This window comes from Myotis nattereri (genome assembly GCF_964212035.1).
Source record: "Myotis nattereri genome assembly, chromosome: 15".
In the NCBI taxonomy this organism is placed as follows: domain Eukaryota; kingdom Metazoa; phylum Chordata; class Mammalia; order Chiroptera; family Vespertilionidae; genus Myotis; species Myotis nattereri.
In genome coordinates, this window is record NC_138090.1 from 38663348 (window position 1) to 38681802 (window position 18455).

The 18455-nt window shown below is 47.7% G+C and overlaps 1 protein-coding gene across 2 annotated transcripts in view; it reads left to right on the top strand.

Moving 5' to 3' along the window:
- SPINT2 (serine peptidase inhibitor, Kunitz type 2) overlaps nt 1–14281 on the top strand; it is a 30521-nt gene extending 16240 nt beyond the window's left edge. The window contains exons 2-7 of one of the 2 annotated variants that reach the window (XM_081106883.1): nt 6541–6711; nt 9339–9398; nt 10887–10940; nt 11533–11694; nt 12032–12070; nt 13656–14281. In XM_081106883.1, coding sequence (XP_080963009.1) covers nt 6541–6711; nt 9339–9398; nt 10887–10940; nt 11533–11694; nt 12032–12070; nt 13656–13822 — 653 coding nt within the window. In that variant the 3' untranslated portion in view covers nt 13823–14281. The remainder of the gene's footprint in view (nt 1–6540; nt 6712–9338; nt 9399–10886; nt 10941–11532; nt 11695–12031; nt 12071–13655) is intronic. The other variant, XM_081106884.1, reaches the window with a different exon arrangement.
- Nucleotides 14282–18455: the final 4174 nt, after the last annotated feature.

The following is an 18455-nucleotide window of genomic DNA, read 5'->3' on the forward strand; positions in this document are numbered from 1 at the left end:
GGTTTTCAGGTGGCAGGCAGAAGTGGTTAGGGACAATCAGGTAGGCGAGTGGTTGGGAGTCAGCAGTCCCGGATTGTGAGAGGGATAGGGCCTAAACTGGCAGTCAGGCATCCCCTGAGGGGTCCCAAATTGGAGAGGGTGCAGGCTGGACTGACACACACACACACACACACACACACACACACCGCCCCACCCCAGTGCATGAATATTTCCACTCTATCAATATTTTAGTCCTTTAAAATGTTATAATTTGATAAAGCTGAGAACTAGATACACCAGTGTTATGTTTTCTATACTTTTTAGAATGTTTGAAATACTTTATTAAAGTAAACTTTAAACTTACTTTTCAGTCTGCACAGCTGTAGTGCATTTTTGAAGAATAATTAGACACCATCTTCTTCAGCCTGTGAAATTAAATTAGATTGGTAGTGCCTGGGAGCATACCACCAGGCTAATGTTTCTGTGATGTCCTTGTTAGGAGGTGACAGCAGATGGTTCCAGCCAGCTGCACACAGAGAGGAATTGTCTGAGCCATTGGCTAGGTGTCTTGGTTAAAGCTCTAGTGGTTTCAGAACCTGAGAAACCTGTTTTCATGACAAAGACCAAGCTATTTGGCAGTTTTGTAATAACTAATGTTCAAAATGCCTGCCTGGGTTTTATAATTAAACAGTTTATATTTCATGTAATGTGTGATTTTTAACCATTTTGGATGCTTTTCCAAAGGTATGTTATTGTTACTTGAAGGCTGAAATTCCATTTTTGCATATTGTGAAGCGAGTATATCCAGATTTGGTTCCCTTCAGCTTTTCTTACTCTGCATTTTAAAAACAGAGTATTTAATTTTTTTTATCCTCTCCCATGGATATGCTTACTTATTTTACAGGGGGGTGGGGGGGAGAGAGAGAAAAGAGAAAGAGAGAAAGATCAATTGGTTGCCCCCCATGTGGGCACCGACCAGAAGATCAAACCCAACATAGGTATGTGCTCTGACCAGGAATCGAACCCACAACCTTTTGGTGTATGGGATGATGCTCCAACCAATTGAGTCACACAGGCCAGGGTGAAAGTGTTTAATTTTGCACTAGCATTTGTGAGCATACAAGTCGGACTTAAGACATTTTTTTATGATTGTTTCCTAACACTATTCTAAGACTCATTTTGTCATCTCCATAATAATAGAATTATTCATTAACAAATAACTTCCTGAAAATTTGTCCAACCAAATCTCCCTCAGCGTTGGCCAGTTCCTTTGGTATGATGTTGTCCCTGACCCTGTCACAGAGTGTGGCTGAGAACAGGCCCAGCCAAGGGCCTGGCCTTGGTGACCCCTCAGATTGTGATAAAGGTCTTCAGGAATGTTGTGGCTTTTAGGCAACTTCAGTGTCATGTTTTTCCCAGTGCCTGGTACTGTAGTAGCTTTTTCAGTCCGAAGAGTCATTACAGTGGTGCTATCTAATCAGACCAGTATGAATTGAATGCATATCCAGGTCTGCTGCTCGCTTAGCTTAACCACCCCAATCAGGCCTGTGTCCTTATCTGCAAAGTGGGGATATTACTACATGATTCACAGTTTTATTGTGACAATTAGAAATAGTGCACATAATGTGCCTTGTGTACTGCTTGGTGAAAGCAATAAATGGGGTGGCAAGAAATAAGTAAAACGGCTTTTTGATTTTAATCTGGATACCAGAGTACTTTACTTTTTTGTTTGTTTGTTTTGTTTTGTTAATTCTCACCTGAGGATATTTTTCCATTGATTCTTAGAGAGAGTAGAAGAAAGGGGAGGGACAGAGAGAGAAACACGATGTGAGAGGAACATATCAAACATCAATTGGCGGTGAGCCTACAACTAAAGTATGTGCCGTTGATCAGAATTGAACCCGGGACCCCTCAGTCAATGTGCTGATGCTCCATCCACTGAGCCAAACCGGCTAGAGCTTAAGTTCTTTTAAGGAAGATAAATCGTGGAATCTGTCTTACATACTAAAAGTATTTCTGGTTTCTTGTACAAGTGTTTTGGAGAATAATGAAAGAAAATTTGTTGTTATTATTTGGGGTGAAAGTCAAGAATATATAGCCTGTGTTTCCTAAAGGGACACTGTCTTCTTTGAAACAAGCAAATAAAACAGATTTATTTTTCATGAGCTCATTTCTCTCAAGCCTAGAGAGTAAAAATGTATATCATAGAGGCGTAAAAGCATATGACAAAATGAGATTTTTCCACCATTTGGCTTCTATATTCACAGAAGCACTTGTCTTGATACAGTAAGTGGATGGTTAAATTTCATCTTAATTGAACCTCACTTTGGTCAATTAATCTGCTACTTAGAGCTCTTTTACTTTTTTCCCCCCAGATCTATTTTTATTGATTTTTTTTGAGAGAGAGGGAGAAATACCATTTGGCTGCCTCCTGCATGCCTACTACTGGGAATAGAGCCCATAACCTGTGCATATGCCCTGACTGGGAATCGAAAAAGTGACCTCTTGGTCCGTGGAACAACAATAAATCCACTGAGCCACACACCAGCCAGGCTTTTTTACTTTTACTTGAATAAAATTTGAGTAAAAAAGAGATTACCTTTTTTTTCTTTTTATTATAGGAATTTTCAAATGTACACAACAAAGTAGTGAAAACAGTTTTATGAGCCCCCTCAAATCATCCCTTGGGTTCAACAATTATCAATATTCTCTCCAGATACGCAGCCCAGCCATGCCTCATTTCCCCACCTGGTCCCTCTCCTGTTATTCTAGGCCCTTTCTTGTTTCACTGTCCCCAGTTTTAATAAATGTCCCCTAAAATAAAATGAAAAAAGGCAGTGCCTGGTACTGCTCAGGAAGCAAGGACACACAGCAATCAGGGTGCTTTCCAGGGCTCTCAGCTTAGCAGGACATCAGGCAGGCTGTTGCTGCCTCGAGCAGTTGGGTGCTCCCTGTCTTGATGATTTCAGTTTTGGGTCCTAAGTGGATCCTCACTGTCTTGTCTCATAGCTATGCTGCCACTGACATTTAGCCAGCCATATGTGTCAGGCAGAATCATTTACCAGAGAGCTCTCCCGCCTTATTTCCCCTGGGTTGTGTTAACGGGATATATTTGTGACCTTTTTTGTTTGTTGGTTAATACTCATATGAGGGTATTTCCTCCATCACTTTTTTAAAAAAATTTATTGATTTCAGAGAGGGAGAGAGAGAGAGTTAGAAACATCAGTGATGAGAGAGAATCATTGATAGGCTGCCTCCTCCTCACCTCCTCCTAGGGATCGAGCCTGCCAGCCAGGCATGTGCCCTTGACTAGTATCAAACTGAGACCCTTTAGTTCTCAGGCCAACTCTCTGTCCACTGAGCTGAACCAGCGAGGGCCCTCTACTTTTTTAGAGTGGAAAGGAGGGAAGGCTGGGGGAGCAAGAGAGAGAAACATCGATGTGAGTCAACTGGCTGTCCCCAATTTGCACCCCAACCAGGGGCAGAGAGCGAACCCACAACCCAGGCACATGCCCCTGACCTAGAATTGAACCCTTCGGTGCACTGTCAAATGCTCTAACCACCAAACCATGACAGCCAGGGCTGTTTTGTGACCTTTGGCACATTGTTGAAAGTACCTGCTCCAGGTGCACACCAGCTGGTTCTGGTTGAAGTGTTATGGGCAAAAATTATCCCTATTTTTAAAAAGACTGCTTTATTAAAGTATTATTTACATACCAAAGATCATTGGTACATTTACAGAGTTGTATAATCCAATCATCCCCAAAGTCCAATTTTGGAACATTTCCATCATCTCCAAAAGATTCTTGTGCCCATTTGCAGGGACTCAGCACCCCATCCCTCAGCACCGGAGACCATTAATCCACGTCTTACCCTAATGATTTGCCTATTCTGGATATGCTGTATGATTCTGTTCATATCACATGTCCGGATAAGGTATGTTTTAACTGGTGATTTCATTGATAGTTGCTTTGAAAGTAAGAGTTTCTTACTTCAGAATATGCTTTTCCTGCTATACTAGTTACTTGTGATTTATTGGTGTGTGTGGGGTATTTTACACAGCACCAACCTTTTTTGTACAAAGATTGATGTTTTTTGGAACATTTAGTTTCATGCTGATCATCCTATATAAGAAAAGGGTAATATGCAAATTGATCCTAACAGCAGAACGACCGCTGGACCAGTCACTCACTATGAGGCACACTGACCACTTCTTGGTCCCTTTCCCTGGCCAGCAGGCTCTGATCACCTAATGGCCACCTGTGGTGGGGGTGGGGCTGACCTCTCAGTCCCTTCGCCCTGCTGTCAGGCACCGATCACCTGATGGCGAACGGGGAACCGGGGGTTGGTGGCAGCAGGGGGCAGGGCCGGCTGCGGGCAGCTGGGAAAGATGGCCCTGATCGCAGGCCAGGCCTAGGGACTGTACCTGCACATGAATTTCGTGCACCAGGCCTGCCTCTAGTCTATATAGATAAAAAGCTAGCGACTGGAACGCCTTAACGACCAGAACGACCAGTTGCTATGACGCCCACTGCAGCCAGCCTCCTGCAGCCCCTCCCCCCAGCTGGCCCTGCCCCTGATCAGCCTCTCCCATCCCAATCAAGGGCAGGGTGGCCAGCCCTGCCCCTGATTGCTCCCTGACCCCAATAGGGGCCGGGCTGGCTGGCCAACCTCCTTCAGCCCCTCTCCCTGCCTGGCCCCATCCCAGATCAGCCCCCCCCACCCTGATCAGGGTCAGGGCCGGCCGGCTGGCCAACTGCCTGCGGCCCCCCCCAACCCCTCAGCCAGCTCTGCCCCCTATGGGCTCCCCACTCTGATTGGGCAGGGCCGGCCAGCCAACCACCTATGGCCCCTCCCCAGGCTACTGGACCCCGATCGGCCCCCCCACCCCATTTGGGGGCAGGGCCAGCTGGCACACAGCCCCTCCCCATGGCTGGCCCCACCCCAAACCAGCCCCCCCAATTAGGGGCAGGGCCCACTGGCCAATCACCCGTGGCCCCTCCCCCCAGCTGGCCTGGCATTGATCACCCTGATCAGGGTGGGCCAGTTGGCCTGCCAACCTCAAACCATCTCCTCCTCCCTCTGACAGGCCTGGCTCCAATTGGGGCCCGGCCAGCTGGACCCCATCTGTGCACGAATTTGTGCACTGGGCCTCTAGATGTGACATATTTTGGAGACACAAGAGAAGCCAAATCCTCTTCCTATGCTTTCTAGAGTCATCCTCTAGTTCAGTGGTCACCAACCAATGGGCCGCCGACCACTGGTGGTCCGTGAAGTCTGAAAGATTGGCGACTGCTGGTTTAAGGAAACTTTGGAGCAGCAATAGCCAACTGGTGGTCCGTGAGGTCCAAAAGATTGGCAACCGCTGGTTTAAGGAAACCTTTGGAGCAGCGGTCGCCAACCTATGGTCCGCAGACCACTGGTGGTTCGTGAGATCCGAAAGGTTGGCGACCATTGCCCTAATTGGTGAAGTAAACCTAACAAACATGAAAATAACATGGAGCCAAGTGTTGGGCCCTGAGATATTTATCGAGCACCCTGTGCCTAGGCTCCCTTTTGCCAGAGGTAGAGATCATGGAGGCCAGGATATAAGGAGAGGTAGTGTGGACTCATGATCACATGGGAAGGTTGAGTCACTTGGCTTTTTTTTTTTTTTAATATGTTTTTATTGATTTCAGAGAGAGGGAGGGAGAGATTTAAACATCAATGATGAGAGAGAATCATTGCCTCCTACAAGAGCTGTACTGAGGATCAAGGCCACAACCCAGGCATTTGCCCTGACTGGGAATCGAGCCACGCCAGCCAGGCTATCTCTTAATTTTTTTAAGAGAGGGAGCAGATTGCTAGACCTTTCTCAGGCAGATGCATCTGGCTGGAATTTTATAACATTGTTTTGTTTCCCTTGTATAAGAGCAGGCCAGATTTGGGGGCACCTTGGTGTGCTCGGGTGGAAGCAAAGGAGTGACCTGAGTTGCCCTTGGAGCTGGGGGTTGGCAGTCGGGGGAGCTAGAGTTGGGTAGTTCTTTCTGAGGCTCTGTGTTAGTTTAAGTATGAAGCGGCGTGCTGGGTCAGAGAGTGGGTAGGAAAGGTTAAGAGAGTTCCTCTTGAGAGGTGCTAAGAGTGTCAGTGTGCTTTCTTCCTGCTCTCCCATCGCCAGTGCTGGCTTTTCAGCACTCAGCTCCCCTAGGCACATTGTGATGGGACACACATTCAGAAGGACCTTGATGTCTGTTTTTTGCATCTGAACATCAATTTCTGTACTGGATATGTGCGTCTTTGATAATGGGGCAAGGACAGAACCAACATGCAACTGAAATACAATTCTGTTGAGTGGGTTGGTATCTTTGTCATTAGATGATGTGCTTCTTTCCTGTACAAGGAAGGAATCACCAAGGAGGGCCTGATGGTGACGCTGTAGAAACAGCTCATGGAGGAACTGTGCTGGACTGGCCCTCATGTTGGGGCTCGGGAACGACTGTGGGCCGCCTCCTGCAGGTCGGGCATGTTCTCTGTTGCTGGGATTGCCATGCCAAGCTAACTGGTGTGTACTTTGTGTTTTAGACTTTTGCCAAGTTCCGAAGGTAGTGGGAAAATGCCGGGCCTCCATGCATAGGTGGTGGTACAATGCCACTGGCGGATCCTGCCAGCAGTTTGTATATGGAGGCTGTGGTGGGAACAACAATAATTACCTGACCAAGGAGGAGTGTCTTGAGAAATGTGCTGATGTCACAGGTAAGATGGTGGAGTTGAGGATATGTTACATTTAGAGTCAGTTTATTCATTGGGATGTGGGTGCCTTTTGCTCTTCACCAGTTCTTCATAGCTGGACTTGGGGGATGTTTTAAAAATCAGAAGAAACAGGCACAGTGTGAAGGTTACCAACACAGTGGCTTCACAGTGGTCCTCTCCATCCTCTTCCCAGAAAGGGGAGAGTGGGCAGCCGGCTGGGGTGCGGGCAGGACTACGTCTTCTCCGTGATTTCCTTTCTCCCACTACTGAGTGCAGGTTCCACACCAGACCCCACACAGGAGGAAGTGACTTTAACCCTTGAACAGAGTCCAATGTTCAATCAGGTAGGCTGCCCCAATTGCTCCCTGGACATTTGGGTTATTTTTGCCTCTGGAGCAAATGACTTGAGGAGCTCACCCATCCAGCTGAGTTCTGAGTCAAGTTAAAACTAGAACAGCCTGGCCAGCATGGCTCAGTGGTTGAGCATCCACCTATGAACCAGGAGGTCACAGCTCGAGTCCCCATCAGGGCACATGCCTGGGTTGCAAGCTCGATCCCCAGTAGGAGGCGTGCAGCAAACAGCTGATCGACGATTCTCTCTCATCATTGATGTTTCTATCTCTCCCTCTCCCTTCCTCTCTGAAATCAATAAAAATATTTTAAAAATCAAAAAACCTAGAACATACTTCCTGGAGTCCATCCTTTTCCTAGCCCTCACTTGCAAGGGATTCTGTGGAATCAAGATAACATTGACCCTGAGAGCCTCACAATTTGAATAAAAACTTAACTCCCACAACAACCTGCACTGGCTCTGAACTGAGCCTTGAGGGACCTCTTGATGGCAATGAGACATTGGACCTCTGGGGCCTGGTTCCTCCCAAGTACTCCAGAGAACCCAAACTGTTAAATGTTTTCATTGACAATCTCTCTAACATTGTTATGTGACTTCCCTCATCTGTTCTTGATGGCTTGGCATCGACATTAGGGCTCGATTCTGATTCTGTGTCAGGATGTGCTGGTGCCTTTACTGCTCCCTGCATACTGCCAGCCTGTGAGCCTGTGTCCTGCCTCCTTGTGCGGTTTTTCTCTCTCCTCACTCGCCGGCTGTAATCTCTCTTGGCTTTGCACTCTGCATTAAAAAATCAGATAACCTTATTAAAGTTATATGTAAAGACGGGGCGGGAGGGGGATAGTGGCCTTGGCTATAACTTGAGATTTGAAACAGTGCTGAACACACAAGCCCACCAGTGACTGAGTGCCTTGAACACTTTGCTGATCTTTGTGTGCTTGGTGCCCAGTAGGCACTCAGCAAGTGTTTGGAGAGCTGGGGTATTGTTTTTGGATCATACAGGCAAGCTTTTCACTGTTCAGGGAGCAACTGGCAACCTTACCAGATGGTGACTGAGGAAAATAGCATTTATTGTAATTTTCCATCATCAGCTGGGATCCAGTGTTGGGGGAGGGACTAAGGGGAAATAATTTTGCTACCTTTTCTGTCCCTTCCTCATTGATTTGACTGTAGAAAGTGTACCTGCCCATTCTGGTTGCTTCTCATTTTCTCAGGAAGAGAGTTGTTTTTAACAATGCAAGCAGCAGACACTAGGCATTAAGACAGGAGGTCACTATAAGGAGTCAGGGATGGTTGTGTTTGGCTGGGAGAAGACAGACAGCTATCTTTGTTCAGAGTCTGACCCTAGTCTTATTGGCACCCAAGCATGTCTCCACTGCATGTCTCTTGAGGATCTCTTGTGAGTCTGTAAGAACTCGAACTGCCAGAGCCGCTAGGCACTGGGGCCTTTGCCAGCAAGTTCTCTCCCAGGCAGGCAAGCTCTGTGGGAAACCACATGATAATGAGAATGCCAGTTTATTAATTTATACTGAAAACCAGAACCTCCCAGGGGACCAGACACTCAGGTCCCTGTGCCTGTACCTGTAGTCCACATAGGCAGTCCTCTCAGCCAACTTCCCAGAAGATTGCTTGATGAGGAGTGAGGCAGAACAAGGGGAGCTGGTTTGTGACATGAATGTTTAATGGCATCTGGTCAGGCCAGCCTCGTGCCTCTCCAGAAAGTCTGTTGGGACTAGTAGGAAGGCGGGAAGCCAGGGTCACTCCCTCCTGCACCCTGCCAGCACTCCTTTTTGTGCTTCCTTAAGTGGCTAGCCACTCTACCTCACACCCTTAACTGTGTATGTGTGTGTAAGAGAGGGAGGGGGAGAGAGGGAATATACATAACATAAATTTTACCATTTTAACCATTTATAAGTGTACAATTTGGTGGCATTAAGTACATTCTCATTGCTGTGCACCCCCTTAATTTTTTAGTCATTAGATAGGTTACTGCAGTTAACAGGGTATTTGGCCTTGTAAGCCATATTATCTTTTTACATTCACTTCACACATCTTTGCTCCAATTACTAGCAGGTTGATCTTAAAATTTAACCCACAAGGACAGTCTTGGTTCCTTATTTCTAAGTTCTGGCAGGCTTGTGGTCCAGTGTGCTCATTGAAAGGCCCACATAAAGGAGAAACGGGAGTCTCCATGAAGCTCAGTGTTACACCTTGTTTTGTTTCACTGGATAGCTTGAAGGGAGGGGCACTTTCTCACTATGGTTTATTTGTCTCCTTGTAGAGAACACTAGTGATGGTCTGGCCACCAGCAGGAATGGAGCAGATTCCTCAATCCCAAGTGGTAGGTTTTTAAGAGACCCAGGATGGAATGAGGGCTGTCCAGATGGGGAACTGTGAAAGGATATTTGTAATCTGGGACTTGTACATAAGCTTCCACCATTGGCAAACAGGGGCTTCTGTTCACTCACCATTGGCAAACAGGGGCTTCTGTTCACTCACCATTGGCAAACAGGAGCTCTGCCTAGGCTGCCACCTTCTGGCTCCTTAACAGAAAGGAGAGCTGGGGGAGTCTGCAGTGCTTCTGAGCTGGCCTCAGCTTCCTCCTGTGGGTCAGGGAATTGTGATCACTGCCCATATGACACAGGCCCTTCCTTCTCTCTAGGCTGGCCTCTGCTGTCTCACTGCTCACCCCACTTCTTGCCTGTTCTGTCTCCTCTGCTTCCTGTGCTAAGAGTACTCCTCTGCCACCTGCCTCCGTTCCCACTAGTTCTTGATCTTGAGCTTTGTGTTAGCTTGCTTTGTACTGCTGACAGTAGCTACCCCATTCCTCCTTTATGCTTAAAGGGCTCTGCCTCAGGCCGCTGGGGTGAGTGGTATAAATGCACTAGCAAGTTCAACCTAGCTTTCCCGAAGGCCAGTCCCTAGGCGATGGGTCCTGCTAGGCAAGTCGTTCCGCTCCGCCCAGTTGGAGGGCAACCCCCTCTGACTGTGACACCAGCACTTGTGGGAGAGTGTTTATTCTGTGACTTGCAGAATGCTGAAAGTTAGGCTAGAGCCACTTTCCAGTTTTGCTAGGCCAGGAATCCTGTGACCATCCTGGCCATCACTTTGCCTGGGCTCCCTATTCCCAGTCTGGCCTCTCCAAGGCCATCCAGAACCCTGGGACACTTGCATAATAACTGGTGTCAGTCCTGTTTCAGAAGAAAATTTCCCCAGGAGAGTAAGGGAGGGGCCTCCTCGCGGTGTAGAGGGTGAACACTACCAGCTTCCTCATTGCTATGTAGAGAATGAACAAGACCAGCTTCCTCATCACCCCAGAAATTGTGACTGGGATTAGTTTCCATAGCAACCCCTGGAGTGGCAGGCGGGCCTCCCCATTTAGCATTCATTTGGTGTGTGCTATGGAACCCATTGGCACTGGAGGTAATGGTGCAAAGCTGCCCACATAGGGTCCCAGTGTCCACACTCCCTCAGTGGGCCCTTTTATTTATTTATTTATTTATTTATTTTATTTATTTTTTAAAAAAATATATTTTATTGATTTTTTACAGAGAGGAAGGGAGAGAGATAGTCAGAAACATTGATGAGAGAGAAACATCGATCAGCTGCCTCCTGCACATCTCCTACTGCAGATGTGCCCACAACCCAGGTACATGCCCTTGACCGGAATCGAACCTGGGACCCTTCAGTCCGCAGGCCAATGTTCTATCCACTGAGCCAAACCGGTTTTGCCTACACTCCCTCAGTGGGCCCTTTTAGACTCAGCCCCCGTCAGACCACATGTCCTGTGTCCGTCCCAGCCTCCCTGATACAAATGTTTGTGTTTTAGTTCCCAGAAGACAGAATTTTGATGACCCCTCTGGTGATATTTTCAACTACGAAGGTATAACATTTTTCAAAATTCATTTTTTATTTTAGATGATAGAAAGTATAACTTTTAAAAAATACTTTTATATGGGCAAGATGTATTTTCTCTAGTTAACTGGAATTGAGACACAGTGGAGGATCTCCACTAAGGAAATTGTAGCGTGGAGCTTCATGGCCTTTCCTAGGTGGCGTCGAATGCACGAGGATGCCCAGGGTAGCAGGCAGCAGGGCATGCACAGCGTGCTGCAGGAAGCTGTGCTCCAGAGAGGCAGTCCAGAGTGCAGGCCCAGCCTCAGAGTCCCTGACTGTGAAATAAGGGGCCTAGGACAGATTGCTTAGAGACCAAGTTAATACATGGAAAGTACCCAGAACAGTGCCTGGCATAGAGGAATCACCGTTATAACATAGTCTGACTGTAAAGAGAAAGATACTAGAAATGTGGGGGAGGGTGTCTAAGGGGCCAAACTGGCCACTTCTGTAGTTTACCAGTTTCTGTAGCAGACAGTTCTCCTTTGTCTGGCAACTGTGTGACTGCCCTGGAACACTCTAGCTCCATCTCCCTTCCCTGGACCCTACTCATTTGTGCTCCTCGGCTCTCCCACTCCCAGAATACTGCACTGCCAAGGCGGTCACTGGGCCTTGCCGCGCATCCTTTCCACGCTGGTATTTTGACACTGAGAAGAACTCCTGTGATAACTTTATCTATGGAGGGTGCTGGGGCAATAAAAACAACTATCTCTCCAAGGAGGCATGCATGAGCCGCTGCGTAGGTGAGTGTCTGATCCTGGATCCAAGAAGCAATGGTGGGTGGATGGCCTTCCCAGAGTTCATCCCTATCCCTAAACCGAGACCCTAGAAAGGCTGTCATCTGGCCTCCATCCTTCTCTGGCTCCCTATTGGGGAACAGGTGGGCTTTGGCCCTGGCTATTGGGCAGACATGTCTTAGGTCCCCACCAAGGTGACAAGGCCTTAAAGACCTCAGAAGAGCTGGAAGAGGAAGTGCCTCAGAAGGATTCTGCCATGAAGTCCCAGGGCCGAGGGGGATCTTCAGGTGGCGACAGCTTTGAGGGAGGAGGACTGACCTCAAGGTTGTGTGTTCTCTTCCAGGCAAGCAGCTGTATCCTGTCCTGCCCCTGAGCACTAAAGGTAAATGGCCGCCTACCCTCCCCCACCTGCCTGCCTGCCTGCCTAAGCTCAGCTGTGGTTTGCAGGCTCATGTTGTCTTAGACACATCCTTCTTCACCATAAACATCTTTAGGTAGAAAGTCGTGTTTCTGCACAAGAATAGCCAGGCAGCTTGGAGCATGTGGTTGATGTTTGTCCCACCACAGAGTGTACATAGCGAGGGCTGGGAGTGAGGCAGCTGGGGATGACTGGAGGAGGCAAGTCCTGCTGTTAGGCATGCGGGGATCTGCTGCACACAGGCCTGAGTCTGACTCCAGGTTTGGAGGGAACTTTGCTTTGTGGGGTGTACAGAGTTGGTCATGGGTGATAGGAAGGAAGTTGGAAACCTTGCTGTATGGTAGGCACAGCCAGTGCTGCTGTCCCCAAGCAGTATGGTCAATAGTCTGATAAGGAGGCTGGGCCTCTGTTTCTGATTCTGAGCCTGTCATGGAGGATAGTGTTTGCACAAAGGACCTGTCACACTGGTTTGGCTTCTTTTCACCTGTTGCCCTCGTAAGGAGTTCCAACCTGGCCTGCTGCCTGCTCTATCTTGGAGGAGGGGTGAAATGAACTGGTTTGCCAGGCCTAGGCTGAATGCAGCCCAGCCCATATCTGGAGTGCTGGTGGGGTAAAGATGGAGAGGGACTCACCCCTTTCTGATTCTGTAGCCAAGTGGGGAAAGGGAACCAGGTAGCTGCCACAGGAGCCACATTCCTTTAGTGCAGTGATGGCGAACTTTTTGAGCTCGGCGTGTCAGCATTTTGAAAAACCCTAACTTAACTCTGGTGCTGTGTCACATATAGAACTTTTTTGATATTTGCAACCATAGTAAAACAAAGACTTATATTTTTGATATTTATTTTATATATTTAAATGCCATTTAACAAAGAAAAATCAACCAAAAAAATGAGTTCGTGTGTCACCTCTGACACGCATGTCATAAGTTCGCCATCACTGCTTTAGTGGAACCCCACCTGGAAAGAAAGCATCTTCAACGACCAGTAGGATGACCAATGTTAAATTTTCTAGGGCCATTAGGAGCAGTAGGGTCCCCTCCCGGCACTGCTCCAATGACACCCTTGCCTCCACTCTTACTTCATTCCACAGGCAGCCTCCCAGCCACCTGCAGCCCACCTTTCTCTGTAGCTGGTTGCGGGTGGTATATGAACACATAGCCTGGGGTTTTATGTTTCCACACACCCCAGATATGTATGCTCTTTACATCCTGGTGTGCAAGGGCTTAGGACTCCTATACAGCTTGCTCCTGAGCGGTGGAGGGAAATAGAGAGTTGAAATGAGGCTGTTTGTTCAAAAAGAAGGCATACAGTTGCTCTTTGTCTGAATATAACATGGCACCTCCCTGTTTCAGGAACCAGCTTCTTAGGACTGTAGGGACTCTCCTGATGACCTCCCTGGTGGGCCATGTCAGTTCTCCAGACTCTCCCAGGTTGGGCGGAGGGATGTTAGGCACAAGGGATGCTGGTCCTTACCTTCAGCCCCTAGGGCACCTGTGTCGTTCCTAAGCTCTGTGCTGCCCTACTGGTTCTGAGGCCTCTCTCATCCCCAGTGGTGGTCCTGGCGGGGCTGTTCGTGATGGTCCTCATCCTCCTGCTGGGAGCCTCCGTGGTCTGCCTGATCAGAGTGGCGCGGAGGAACCAGGAGCGCACCCTCCGCACTGTCTGGAGCTCCGGGGACGATAAGGAGCATCTGGTGAAGAACACATATGTGCTGTGAACGCCCTGTCACCAAGAGGCCACGTCTCTTCAGGATTCAGGACCCCCTGCTGATGAAGAGAACCTGGGGGTGGGGGCACAAATGTAGAAAGTGTGTGTGCTTTTTAAAATAGAGTGATTGATTTGTATTTTTGTGATCATTAGGGCTTTTGGTCTGTTTGTTACTTCAGACGTTAAGAGGGCTTCCTGGTCCTCTGGGCAGGTTTGCTTTGTTCACATTTGGGTGGCTTGGCCCCAGACCAGAGTCAGTTCCTCTTTGATTTCTTTACTCCATGTATAGTTTTCTTTGTCTGTGTTGAAGCCTTTTGCCTCCTTCCCCATCATAGAAATTTCCTTTGTTTGGTTTGTGGGTTTTTCTATTTTTAAGTAAACAAATAAAAAGGTTTTTTTATTAGAATTCTGAAAGGAAGAGAGTAAAATGTACCAGTTCAATAAAAAGGGTCTTTCCTTTTAAAATATATTTCAGCATGTGCTTTATTTCTTTATGGGACTGCTAATTTAAACTCTACCAAAATTATCACAGGACACTACATGAGATGTCCCATTCTAGCAACAAACTTTTTTTTTTTTTTTTTGAAACAAACCCTTTTAAAAAGAGCATCTTTCAGATCTTTTTGAATGAAATATATCTTGCATTATATGTGAGTGCCCATGAAGTTTTATCAAACAATACAGCCTTACCACCCATGGTGAGCTCTGGGTGTTTGTTTCTTTGTTGTTGTTGGTATTTTCTATTCTAATTCTCTTTTTTAAATTCTGGCCATATCTCACTGAATAAGAGCAGGAGGGTTGCTCTTTAATTTTTTTTATTTCTTTTTAATCTACACCTGAGGATATTTTTCCACTGGTTTTTAGGGAGAGTGAAAGAGAGAGGGGAAGGCAGAGAGAAACACATAGATTGGTTGCCTACTGCATGTCGGGGCCTGGGCTGGGGAGGAGCTTGCAACCAAGGTACATGTTCTTGACCAGAATCAAACCCGGGACCCTTTGGTCCACAGGCAACACTCTATCTACTCAGCCACACTGGGTAAGGCTGATTTTTTATTTTTAAATGACCCACTAAAATGGATCACTGCTTTGCACAGGAGGGTTGGAATAAGGATGCATCCTGTTCAGGGGAAGACCGAGACTTTCCTAAAATTGGAGTGGTTCTAACCAAGATCACTTGGGCCTCATGATTTTCATCTTTTCCTGCAGTTGTATAGTTTTCTCAGGTCTCCCATGAGTCCCTGTATTGAAATGGGGACAGGGCTACAGGCTGTCCTGATTCTGCTGCCTATCTGGGTGTTCCCTTCCTATCTTGGCTCTGGAAGCCACTTTCCTCCCCTGTATCTTCCAAACATATAGTCCTAAACACAGCAGAATCCAGGCAACCCACAGCATTAGGTAAAATTTCCCAGGGTTGAGAGACCAAAGAAAAAGGCTAATAACTCCATCAGTGCATCAGAGTTTTTTAAGGGAACTTGGAGCCTATGTTGAGCAGCAAGAGGTCCTGAAGGCACTGAAGAATTCTATTGAACAGGGCAAGATGACAAAGGTACTGGGGGTGACTTGTTTCAGGTAAAGGAAAATGGCTTATTACGCTTGCCTGGGACAAGCAATGGCCTATTCCAGGAACCAGCTCTAGTGGGGTATAAGGGAGGTGACCATCAGTCAGCCTCTGTTCCAGCTGGGCAAATTGGTCACATGAAGGAACATGCTCAGTCTCCACCTGCCTTCGTGACTCAGGAGGCTGGACTCTGGCTCGGGAGTGGGCAGAGGTACTTGGCCAGCCTGTGTGCCCTATGCAACCTGACAGTTCCAATTTTTCTTTGGCTGCTCCTTGGAACAAAATAACTAATAAACTTCTTCCTAGAAATCTTTCGGGCCAAAAAGGACACATTCTGTACATTGGAAGGAAGATCTGCATCCATCAGGGCTTAAAAATCTATTCCAGAAGCAAGTTGGCAAATAACCTCATCTGCTCCTTCCTGGCCTCCCTTGTCCATGGTAGGTGTTGCTCATGGATTCTGGCATTTTCCCTGCCAAGCCTTTCAGTCATTGCAGTTGACTCAGCTGGTGAGCAGGAAAGCCTGCACTGCCCTGCACACATCGGGAACCCCAAATGGGAGAGCCTGTGGTCCAGAGAAAGGGCATATGCATTGGGAAGAGACTGCCTACCAGTCCAGGTATTCAGTAGTGGATAGCTCACTTAACTGCTTTGAACCTAGAGTTTCCTCACCTGTAAGATAGTGAGGAAACTAAGATAGGTGGAGATGAGGGTAACATGAGATCACATGGCAGGTTGCCCATGGGACGTGCTCAGCAAGGAAGCCTCCTTCAGGGAAGGGGCTGGTTTCCGCCTCTGCCCACATACCTACTTGTTTCTCAGTAGTGGGTGGCTCTCCCCTAGACCTACCCTGCCACCATGAGCAATCATTAAATCCACGTAAGTCTTCATCTTCAGGAACCTCAAACTCACTGATGCCTTGGAACTAGGAGAAGGCCTTTCTCCACCTACAAGCATTGCCACCTTTAAACCTTAGTTACATGAAAGTGTTGTGTTTGGGTTTTTTAAGAAAATTGGGAATCTTTTACTGCTGTAGTAAGAGCATGTAAATTTTCTTAACACCATCAAGACTAGTTGAGCTTTTGAGGGCTTTATGTTTCTGACACAGAAGTTCTCACTATGACTTGCTTCTGTCAAAATATGTCCCGTTTGTCTCACGGTGAGGGAGGCCCCAGGGCCCACTTGCTCCTGTAGATTGACTACTGGTGGTGCCACCCTGCGCTTTTCAGGTGTGGTGCTGCCGTGCCAGGCTGGTCAGCCACTTTCTGCCATGCCATGGATTCGACTGGCTGGACCATTGACAGGCTGACAATGGTGTTCTTTTTCTTGCAAAGGCTGCCCAACAATGGGCCAATAGCCAAGTTACTCAGTAGACACTTCACAGCCTTTGGCCTCATTAAGTGAAATGGACTTTTTAAAAAATCACCTCACAAAGATCTCACTTCCTCCTGGTCCATATACCTTAGGGAGGCAATTTGGTCACTGACTGGCAGTTCCCAGAAAGGGCCTTCCTATGGTGGCTGTCCCTGTACATTTGTAAAAATACTTGTTCCACTCATATCTGACCCAAACAGAAGATCTGGGTATGAGTAAGTGTTGATAGAAGAAGTGAAGCTATACCTACTGGGATGGGATACACACTGATTTCAAGTCCTTGGAGGAGGCTTTAGACCCCAGGTGGAGGGAAAGTGCAGTCAGAGCCTTCTCTGTCCTCTAGATCTAACACCGAATCCTGGCCAATCACGTGGTCCACCTGAGTCCTGCAGCATCTGCAGCTGGCAACGTGACTGACAGGCATGGCTAGTCCTGACGAATTCTGTGCCTAATCCCATCAGTAGCAGCTTCTGAATGCAGGCTCCACCTCTAGACATTCATAAACACAGACCTGCACAGCCTTGTCCTAATCTGGCTGATGAAATCACACACTGCTGCCTGAGTACCCCTGGGTTATGCCATGTATGGCAATGGAGGCTGTGACTACTCAGTGGCACTGCCCATGTGGTTTAACCAAACCAAGGTAGTGTTCCAAGTCAAGTTCAACAACAAATCCTGAACTGCTGTGCCCTATGCCCCAGCAGTCTGTGCTTTTGTGTGTGGGAAAGAATGAGTCATAATGTCTCTTCATGGGGCATGAGGGCTGCTTCCAAGCTTTGTGATTATTAGCATGACATGGAAGATCAGCAGGGCACCCTGCCCTCCCTGTGGGTCCTAAGAGATGACAGCCTTACACTATATCCTGGAATGAGTCCTGCTCATTCACAACCAGACAGCAGATTGGCCTCATAGCAACAAGACCGACCCACTGCTGTTTGGAGTCCTGTTAACTGTAGCCCTAATTAAATGCTGTATGAGAAAACTGAACAAATATGGCCCCAGCCCTTGTTAGATTAATCAGTGACTGACAGAATGGCATATTCATGTGAAAATTCATCAAAAAGCAGGGCGAGCCCTGACCGGTTTGGCTCAGTAGATAGAGCATCGGCCTGCGGACTGAGGGGTCCCGGGTTTGATTCCGGTCAAGGGGATGTACCTTGGTTGCGGGCACATCCCCAGCGAAGGGTGTGCAGGAGGCAGCTGATCAATGTTTCTCTCTCATCGATGTTTCTGACTCTCTATCCCTCCCCTTTCCTCTCTGTGGAAAATCAATAAAATATATTTTCAAAGAGCAGGGCGAGCAGGCTGTTGGTAGAAACAATACTCTGTGCTGCTACAGATCTTTCTGGGTGTGCCAAAATGCATGACCCTGACAGCTGTTTACCTAGGCCAGTGGTCGGCAAACTGCGGCTCACGAGCCACATGCAGCTCTTTGGCCCCTTGAGTGTGGCTCTTCCACAAAATATCGACTTCTGCGCATGGGCTATGAAGTTTCAATTGCACTGTACGTGCGCGCACGTGGTATTTTGTGGAAGAGCCACACTCAAGGGGACAAAGAGCCACATGTGGCTCATGAGCCACAGTTTGCCGACCATGGACCTAGGCCATTTCCCGGTTTGCAGTGAGCACCTTGAGGGATGAGGAAACGGCTCCAAAGAGCACACTTGTATATTGCCTACTATAAGGTGGAAGGCCCCCAAGCTCAGTGTCC